The following is a 10,750-nucleotide window of genomic DNA, read 5'->3' as shown; positions in this document are numbered from 1 at the left end:
CTTGGCTGATAAGAGCTGCCCGGGGGGGACTGGCTGAGTGGACGGGGAGGGTGGTCAACTCTTCTTTGGGGGAGGGGACACTGCCGCTTGCTTTGAAGCGGGCGGTGGTTCGCCCCCTCCTGAAGAAGCCCTCCCTGGATTCCAATGTGTTGAACAACTATCGGCCAGTCTCCAACATCCCGTTTCTGGGCAAGGTAATTGAGCGGGTGGTGGCGGCCCAACTCCAGAGGGTCTTGGATGAAGCGGATTATCTGGATCCTTTTCAATCTGGTTTCAGGCCGGGCTTTGGGACGGAAACTGCCTTGGTCGCCTTGGTGGATGACCTACGCCGGGGACTGGACAGGGGGAGTGCGTCCCTGTTGGTCCTGCTGGACCTCTCGGCGGCTTTCGATACCATCGACCATGGTATCCTTCTGGGCCGATTGGCCGAGTTGGGAGTTGGAGGCACTGTTTTGCGGTGGTTCCGCTCCTACTTGGAAGGTCGGTCCCAGATGGTGGTGCTGGGGGATGCCTGTTCGACACCCTGGCCATTGAGGTGTGGGGTGCCGCAGGGCTCAATTCTGTCCCCCATGCTATTTAATATCTACATGAAACCGCTGGGAGAGGTCATCCGGGGGTTTGGAGTGGGGTGTCATCAATATGCTGATGACACCCAGCTTTATCTCTCCTTTCCTCCAGACTCCAGGGTGGCGGTTGAGGGCCTGGAGCGCTGTCTGGAAGCAGTGAGGATCTGGATGGGGGCTAACAAGCTGAAATTAAATCCGGATAAGACAGAGGCTCTCCTGGTTCGGAAATCCTCGATGCAGGTGCTGGATTATCAGCTTGCTCTGAATGGGGTTGCACTCCCTCTGAAGGAGCAGGTCCGCAGCTTGGGGGTCCACCTGGACTCGCAGCTGCTCCTGGATTCCCAGGTGGCGGCTGTGGCTAGGGGGGCCTTTGCTCAGCTTCGGCTGGTGCGCCAGCTGCGTCCATACTTGGATCGTGCAGACCTGGCCACGGTGATCCATGCTACGGTGACATCGAGGTTAGATTATTGTAACGCGCTTTATGTGGGGCTGCCCCTGAAGACGGTTCGGAAACTGCAATTAGTGCAGAATGCGGCGGCCCGTGTGGTCACTGGAGCTAGGCGGTTTGACTCTGTCAGCCCGCTTCTCCGGGGGCTACATTGGCTGCCCATTCGTTTCCGGGCCCAATTCAAGGTGCTGGTTTTGACCTTTAAAGCCCTATACTGCTCTGGGCCAGGTTATCTTAGAGATCGCCTACTCCCATACAATCCGGCTCGTCCTCTCAGGTCATCAGAGAAGGCCTTTTTACAAGTGCCGCCGCCTAAGGAGGTACGTGGGGCAGCGGCAAGAAATAGGGCCTTCTCAGTAGTGGCACCAATGTTGTGGAACTCCCTTCCCCTTGACTTGAGAATGGCTCCCTCTCTTGAGTCCTTTCGGCGAGGCCTGAAGACCTTGTTGTTTAACCAAGCCTTCTGACGTTCTGGCCTTTTTAACATCTTTTATATATCTTTTAGTTGCTTTTTTACAGGCCCGATTCCTCTAAGAACTGCTGTTTTATGCTCTTTTATTCTGACTCTTCTGACTACTGTTTTTATGGGTTCTGCTAATGTGTTTTTTAATATGTTTTTATCTGTGAAATTATGTTTTAATTTGTTTTATATGTTGTTAGCCGCCCTGGGTCCCTTTTTGGGAGAAGGGCGGGATAAAAATAAAGTTTTATTATTTATTATTTATTATTATATTGCACATCATCCAGAGGTCTTCAGTTCTTGTTGATCTTAAATACTTTGGCAGTTTTGGACCAGATTCAGCCAGTGTTTATACTAACTTAGCAGATTTGGCCTACTTACATCCAGCCACCCCAGTATAACGAAGATGAGTGTTCCAAAGAAGAGCAAAACCTACCATTTTCATGATGAATGGGAAATGGACTACTTCTCCATCATGGTGAAAGACAAGTGTTGTTTAATTTGTAATGCCCCAGTATCCTTGCCTAAAAAGCATAATCTGGAACGTCATTACAAGGCTCTGCATAGCAATAAGTTTGATGCTAATTTTCCACCCAAAAGTGAAATTCGTAAACTGAAGCTCAAAGAACTTAAATCGAAATTGGCTACTCAGCAACAGCTGATGGCGAAGCCAAGGTCACATTCGGTCAATGCAACCATAGCATCCTTCAAGGTCAGCAACCTGGTCGCAAAGAAATGCAAACCTTTCACTGAAGGGGAATTTGTAAAAGATTTTCTTGAAACAGCTGACAATCTTTTTGAAGGATTTAAAGATAAGAAAGAGATCATAGCTGCTATTCAAGATGTACAATTGTCAAGAATCACCGTTGTGCGGCGAATACAAAAAATGCAGCGTTCATCTCTAAACGTTATCAACTATGAGGTAAAATTCAATATGCATATAAACCTTCCAATAACAGGAAAGAATAACTGTTTCATGTGTCCTTTCCAGGGAACCATCTCCACAGACTGACTCACCCACATGACTAGCCTTGTATTCTCTTTCCACCACCATGACTGAAAGAAGAAGCCAAGGATTGATTAAAACAAACATTTCCCTCCCAACCCTTGATGACTTGATAATCACAGAATCAGCTTCCAGTAGAACTAGTCAGGTTGCAATTCCTAATGAACTCCAAAAATCACTGTATGTGAAGCAGGCTACATTTTTGCTGAATATCCAGTCAGTAGATGATCTGGAGTCCATGGAGTATTATATCACTTACATTAAAGTATTTCCACAAGACCACACCATGAGATGATTAGGAGTAGCACTGGTGGTCTGAATACAGCCTGCAAATCAGGAAATTTACAACACATTCAAACACAATGTTTGTAAGTCATAACACAGCTTTAAGATTCTAGACTTTTTATCTAAACTTGATGTGTTTAATAAAAATAAAGGCCAATAACTTCAATTTGCTGCAATATATATTTTAATTCAAAGTGAATCTTGACAGTAATACACCATAAATTCTTATTTTGACACTCACCAAAATAGTCACCTGGAAAACCCGCTTTTTGTGACAAAGTACAGAAGGCTTGGTCACATTTAAATCACTGAGAACTAGAGAGAAATACTATCGCAAACTGTAGGAAACATTACATCCATAAAATTTTATTCCCAGTCCTCTTATTGTAATATTGCACAGTGCAGTTGCTACATGGCAAACTAGTGTAGCACAGAAATTAAAACAAAAAAAGCCACAAGTCTACAAATAATTTCTAAACTGTAACAGTTCAAACTTAGTAACCAAATCTATAACATTAGTTCGAAAACAAATCTTTCTACAGTTTGCAGTGTGATTTTAGCTTTTACTTAACACAAACCAAGTTAAAATTAGCAGTAAAATACAGAATATTTAAAAATTAAAAACAAAATAATTAGTTAATACAGTAGTATATTTGATCAATAACACACCCTGAATTAAAGTTAAAGTTAAAAACTGAATACAAGGAATTCACATAAAAATTAATCTCCAAATTAAATATAGTATGCAATTTTGTCATCGTGCAGTGTTTTACTTAAAAGGCATTAGAAGAGTAATGTATATATGGAATTACTTTGACCACAATTTCATATCTTTCTCTTACAAGCAGTTCTGTTGGACAAGCCCTTGGCCCTCTAAAACGATAAACACCAAGCGAAGTTATTTCACAGCAAATCAGAATCAAAATAACTGCCTTGGAGTAAAAGTTATGTACTGTAGTCAGAGAGGGCAAAAGATGGAGTTCTTCACTGCAATGCTCATTACAGAACTGGTTGTAGAGCAGTATATTACGCTCAGTGTTTATTGTGGCAGATCTCATTTATCACCTCTGAGAAGTAAAACATGTTTGCTTTATAACAATATGTTAGAAGCCATAGGCTTCATCTGGGTAATATAGCAGAGATTTTATGTTTAACCTGATTAGTGTGCCAAGTACATTAGCTTTATATCCTAAGCACAATTTAAAAACACAGTAAATATTTTAGAGCAAGGAAGGGAACAAGTAAACAAAAAGAAGCAATCGTTTTTTGTTACCCATATAGAAAAGTCAGCTAATTTATGGTGCTCTTGGTTCCTGGTGATTCCATTGCCAGCAATGGAGACACCACCAAGAAACCTCAATTCTCAAACACGGTTAACAGAAAATAGGAATTTGCTGAACCATAAATGTTAAGGAGCATTACACATCTAACTTTAGGATTTTCTTGATTCCATCTGTTAAGCTTCTGAAATTAAGTATACGTAATTTCAAATTAAAACAGGTTGTGCGTGCATGTGTGTACATGCACACATGTGCATATGTATTTATACAAAATGCATAAGGTTTACAAAAAACCACTGAAGCGCAATCTGGAGAACTCTTAGGTACTTCCAAAACTTTGTGCATGCCTGGTGAGACTTCATACTCTTTTAATAGCAGCCTCCCATGCCAGATTATAAACTGCTTTTTGAATTTTCCCAAGTTATGGAAGCAACTTGCTAGTCAGGACAAAGGCTGCTTTTAAAACAAGGAACAGGTCAAAAGCCTCACTGACCACATAAGACATGTGATTTTCTGAGTATGGATCAAGACTAATGGGAAAAGTTAGGATTTCATTTCCATTTTCGGCCATGAAAACGTACTGCTGGTTTTGGTTTTTTTGAACTAATACTGCAGTATTTCAGTTTTTAGTCCTTTAAAGTAAATCAGTTTTCAGTCCTCAAAGCAAATAAAATGTAGGCACATTTATTTCACCTAGACATTCATTAAATAAAACACTGCTTGTGTTAATGGAGCAAAGAAAAACTGTATCAGCTGTTAGCCTGCTGAGGTTGCAATTCTATGCATACTTGCCTAGAAGTAAGCCCCACTGAATTCAATGGGATTTACTTCTAAGTAAAGATGCTTAAAATTGCACTTGAGAGAGAAACCCTTTGTACTCCTATTCCAGTTCATGTTGCAAGAACTGTATTCCAGAAATTTTTTTATATATAATTAAAAAAGGTTGTCAAGCCACCAAGATACAGTTTCTTAAGTGTCTACACAATGCCAATATGAGCACATAAAAAATTAAATTACATGGATACACCCAGTTATATGCTGTGATAGTTAATGAAGATAAAATACTGATGCAAATAACACACCCAAAAATAACAAAAGCAATTGTTTTCCATCATTTACAATATAGTAGTTACAACACTCCAAACATGAAAGCAAACAAAACAAAATCAACCCCCACTTCCATTTCATGTAACTAGACTTATACAGAAATTAGAAGGCTAAGAACTAGTTAAATCACCTAATTTCACAGCTATCTGAAGTGGCAATCGTTATATAGCAGCTTATCTATGATACATTCAAGATAAATGATACAATTTATTACTTGCCTCATAAGCTAGAACACCGCATCACTTTAATACCTTCCTTTAAATCCATCCCTAACACTACAATATACTTGAGGTCTATGAAAAAGTAGCTACCTTTTATAGGAAATGGATGATTAAGTCTTTGGTGCTGCAAAAGCAATTTTATTTCAACAAGAACAAAAACACAGAAAAGATGCACTTCCTAGGAAAATAAAAATTATGTAATTTGTTGTCCCTGACGGAATGTATTAAATCAGAAAACATCCCCAAAAGGCTAGAACAAATACTATAATGTAAAAAGGCTAAAATCTCTCCCATGCATAAATGAAAAATTGCACACAAAGTACTCACATCTTTTCAAGCTTCAATAGTAAATATTCCACTACTATTATTAAATACTGCATGGTTTGCTCAAGCTAAGATGAAACCACAGCATGAATCAATGAGCATTTTGCTTTTCTCTTTCATAATCTAGCCAAGTCATGCCTACTGCACCTCTAAACAGGTTATTAAATCCAGTTGGACATAAACACTTCGAAAGTAAACTACTTAGATTGTATTGCAGTTCCATTGAACAGTATAAAACACCATTTTTTAAAATAGCTACTGAATCAACTTTTCCTAAAGCACTACAAAATGCTTTCCTTTAAGCTGATCATTCTGGGGGGGAAGTATCAGACAGCAGAATTCAGCTACAGCAAAACATGCTGCCCTCTAGATAAAGAAAACACACCCAATACTAAAATTGTACCACACACAACTAAAAAAGGAGAGAGAAAGAGAGAGCGCATTACTCTATCAAATAATCAGCAAATCTGAATGTTAAGTGCTGCAGTCCTCAACATATATAATATAGTAACATTAACAACCTCAAAATATTTAAGGCACTATGTGTGGAAACAGCTTACAATGCAGCTGAGATTATTAGGACACCAACATTTAAGAGCAAATTTCTAGGCAATTTTAATTTTGCCCATGCAAAGGACACATGCAATGTGAAGAACAGATCAACCTTTTTAGATATGTGACTCAACACTGAACACCAAGATACATAATACAAACAAGTTACTCATACATAATAATGATGACACATGTGCATCTGTTGCTCTAATTCTGTACACTCAATGGCTTCCCAAATGTAGACGTGTCTTGCACTAGTTAGAAGGCAATTTTATAAAAAATAGTAGGAGCAAAACTGTATTTCTACTCCCATAAGTCACCTGTCTGGAGTTACTCTATAAGAAGATAATGACTAAAGACATGTTATACCAAATGTGCAAAAACACATTAAAAGTGAGTTAAAGCTCAAGGTTGTTTAAATTGCACCCAAGTCTAATATGATTAAAAAAAATAATTTTCTTGTTGTGCCATGGCTACTATTTATTGAATACCATGTTTTCCTCTCAAATCAGATAAATGTATTCATTGAGCTTCCTCAGCATACTGTACTTGAGTTTTCACATAAATGGATACTGGCTGAGCTTTGTTGGACTCAGTGGAAATCCTGTGAAAGCAGGTGATGCAATGTAAGAATGTGGAGGAAAAATTGGTTTATACTGAGTCTGATGGATGGTTGGGGAAGGTAGCAGTCGGGGGTTTATGCCCACTGGGACGTGATGAACTATGCCACTGTGATGAGAGATACTGTAAGTGGGGTGCTGCAACAGTGGTCTTGAGGTACATGGTGAGGCTAGGATGTGGGCAACAGGAGCAGCAGTACTAAGAGGTGCAGATGATGGGTAAGATAGAATCGCAGGCTGTCCTCCAAGATGTGCACTTCCAGCCAAATGCGCATGAACCGAAGTATGCGTGGGACTTCCATGCTGAAGGGAGAATGCATGACTGGCAACATTAGTTGGGATATACGTCTGCTGTCTCCAATGACCACAGTTTCCATTCCACTCCTGAGACCCAGATCCATAGTGTTGAACCTGTCCCAAGAGAACTTACAGTTAATTTCAAATTATAAAAACCACTTTTGCTCATTTCCAAAATGGCCTGAGTTTTGGAGTGGCCACCACATCTAGGCCATACATCCAGCCACCACAACACTACTTCCCCCCTCACTAGAGCTGCCTGAATCATAGGGGTGGGCTTCTTTCTCCTTTCACTGTTCCCCCTCCCCCAATGAGCATGTAAGAGAACTGATCTGGTGGACAAGATCAGGGTCCAGCATCTTGTCCAGCATTCTATTTGCAGCCATGGTGGCTAGTTGCTTCTAGGAAAGTCTGAAGCAGAAAGCACAGGGAAGTGGTTCCATTTAGTTATCATGGTCAATAGCTATTGACAAACATATTCACCTTGCGTTTGTCATATCCTTTTTGAAAAGCCATGTAAGTTAGAATTAACAAACACCACATCTTGTAGTAGTAAGTTAATTGAACATTGCATAAGAAGTACAGTTGAATGCTGGTATCCATGGGAAGTCCATTCCTGGACCACCCCCAGCCTGTTAATACTGAAACCAGCTGACAGTGGAATCGGCAGGTGGGGACCATCGGAGTACCTTTGAACACAGTGTCTTCTGGTTCCATCTGGAAGTGTTCTGAGGCCTGGAGAGGCTATGCATTGCTTCTCCTGACCTCAGAAAGCCCCCCACCCTGAGGTATCAGAAAGGTATTTCCAGTTTTTGCAAAAACTGTTAAGTGTCTTTTTGACACCACCCCCTGGGGGCTTTCTGAGGCAAACCCATGGATAAAGAGGTACCAAACCCATGGATAAAAAGGCCCCACCTGTATTCTTTGTCTCTTCTGACCCTACTGACAATCAATTTCATTCACTGACCCCAAATCTTAGCACTGTGAAAGGAAGAAGAGTGTGTTGTCATCAAGTCTGACACTTTTAACCCACTCTGGGAATCAGGGCCTACACAGGACATTGCTTGTGGGTGAATTTCACCAACAGCTCATGATCCCTTCTTACAGATATTACCAACAGGCAGCCTTAGAACTTAAAAAGCTCAAAGCTTTCTGTATTAACTACTGACCAAGTACTCTAACACACAAAATGTGATGCAACAAGAGGAACAGTGAATAATATTCAGCTAAAATTTGAATATATTTCTCTCTATTCATTTCATGCTCTCTGCTCCTTAGAGTCAATCCAGATATAACATCATAAATGATCTTGGGCACATCTATGTATGGAATTTGTTTGAGAGAACTGTAGCTACTTTTGCCAAGGAGATCAAGAAATGAGATCTTAAAGCTGTACCCTCTTCAAGGTTTCCACTCCAAAAAGATTACACAGATCACAAGCTGCCAAGTAATGTGTCCATGATTTATACAGAGGTCTCCTAATTACAGCCTGCAGGCCACATCCATCCAGCCAACATATTTTGTGCGGCCTGCTGAACGCAGCAACATTATAATTACATGCAGTTCTCCCATGCCTTCCTCTTCTCTCCACTGCACCTCCTTCCTCCCACTGGATGAAGCACCTGCTGGGTTGGGTCAGTAATTTGCCTCAGTAAAACAGATTCATTGGAGTAGATAAATGTTCTTGAACTTTGAGGAGCCAATCGCATATGAAGTATTGAAATATGTCTGCACACATACCTGACTGAGGTTTGAGTGCTGCTGGTGGAATGCCGACATCAATTTCCGCTGACGGTTACCCAAGCCAGAAGGATGGTTTGTTTTTGAACGGGCAGAGCGACGCCTTACCAGTGGCTGACAAGAGTTAACTATAAAAATATAGACAGAACAAGTATTCAATAGATGTGCTTCTAATACATTTAACTAACTATGTCAAAACACATGGTTAATTGCAAAATGGTAGAATCCTTTAGGGGCATTAAAGGAGCCAAAAGGCCATATATGCACTACTGATGGTTACAATGGAGAAAATGTATTGTACAACAGTAAAATAATTTGCTATGGATATATTCAAGAGAAGGCGATAATAAAACAAGTTCTGATTACCTTTGTCAGACATTTGCTTTTCTACATTTAATCTGTTCTCTATCCTCATTGGTGGCACTACCACAGTGCAAACAGCTGGTTTGGCTTCCAAGTTAGCTGAGGTTCTTGTTTCTGGGTTTTCATTGGTGTCTTCTACAAAACTATTCTCTAAGAAAGGGCTGTCATGGCCGGAGGAGTCTGAACTGGGGGAACCATCCACAGTATCACAGCCACTTTCTTGTTCATCATCTGACATACTATCATAATAAAGTAAAGCACTATGTTACAAACTGTATACTCTTATTACATGGAATTTATTTCTTTTGTATAATATTTAAGAAAGAGATAATAAAAAACAGGCAATGTACAGCTGATTGTTTTAATGTTGTGTGGTCTTATCAAAATCATTTCTATTCTGGTATATACCAAAGGAAACTGCTCCCAAGCAGTTTGTGTCTTTGTCTCTGTTTCAAACATATCATGACAAGAAAAGCAACGCCTTGTATCTACATGTGGGTTTCAGCACTGTGGACAACAGAGCTTCTGCAGGAACAGGGGCTGCAGCCCATTTCTACCCAGCCCACAGGTGTACACATGCGTATATGCAACTTTGGGCAGAAATGGCTTAAGGAAAGGAAAGTCCCTACTAGGTTCAGAGTCACCAATTAATTTGTTTACTTAAAGCATTTTTATTCTGCTTTTCTAAAAACCCAAAGCGGTGTACAACAAAACAATCACATCAACATTAAAACATCAGAATACAATATTAAAATAAAAAACTATTAAAACCGTAACAATTAAAAAACAATAAAAGAACAGATAAAATAATTGATAGCAGCATGAAAATTAAAGGGTCCCTAGGGAGTACCTCCCTCCCCAAAGGCCAGGTAAAATAGATGGGTCTTCAAACCTCACCAGAAACCATGTACTAAAGTTTTGGCAGCTGGTTCTAGAGGCGTGGTGACACAACTGAGAAGATCTTACACCTTGCTGCCATCCCCCTGGCTTCAGGTGGAGGAAGTATTCTGAGAAGGGCCTTCTCTGATGACCTCAGAGGACATGCAGGAATATATGGGAGAAGATGGTCCTTAAGGTATCCCGTTCCTAAGCCGAATAGGGCGTTAAAGATCATCACCAACACCTTGAATTGGGCTCGGAAAGGAATCGGCAGCCAGTATAGCAGCCAAAGCAACGGCATAGCAGATTTTACATGTCAAGCAACAGTGACCAATGCACTAACTGCAATCACAACAAATATTCTTAGTGTTTCTACCATTCCAGATTAAGATACACTGTATCTTGCTTTGCAATAGGGAAATCAAGGAAACACAAGGAAAATGTAACTACCAGGGTTAAGCAAAATTGGCAAGAGTCTCACTTTTCAGTAATCTTGATCACAGTTATTAGGAAGGACTGATCTGAACAGCAGTATAACACAAATGTTGACCAGGGCTGCAGAGAGGAGGGATACAACCAGATCTGGCTACATAAATTGTAAA

General features: G+C 40.4%; 1 protein-coding gene across 5 annotated transcripts in view; it reads right to left on the bottom strand.

Moving 5' to 3' along the window:
• Positions 1-2,931: 2,931 nt before the first annotated feature.
• The window catches only part of HIPK3 (homeodomain interacting protein kinase 3), a 93,092-nt gene continuing 85,273 nt past the window's right edge, over positions 2,932-10,750 (bottom strand). For all 5 annotated transcript variants that reach the window (XM_066638232.1, XM_066638241.1, XM_066638250.1 and 2 more), the window contains exons 14-16: positions 9,273-9,508; positions 8,907-9,034; positions 2,932-7,280 (exon numbers count right to left, since the gene is read on the bottom strand). In XM_066638232.1, coding sequence (XP_066494329.1) covers positions 6,807-7,280; positions 8,907-9,034; positions 9,273-9,508 — 838 coding nt within the window. In that variant the 3' untranslated portion in view covers positions 2,932-6,806. The remainder of the gene's footprint in view (positions 7,281-8,906; positions 9,035-9,272; positions 9,509-10,750) is intronic.

This window comes from Tiliqua scincoides, chromosome 1 (assembly GCF_035046505.1).
Source record: "Tiliqua scincoides isolate rTilSci1 chromosome 1, rTilSci1.hap2, whole genome shotgun sequence".
Taxonomy (NCBI): Eukaryota; Metazoa; Chordata; class Lepidosauria; order Squamata; family Scincidae; genus Tiliqua; species Tiliqua scincoides.
Note: the sequence above shows the minus strand (reverse complement) of the source record. Positions and strands in the feature narration are given on the sequence as shown.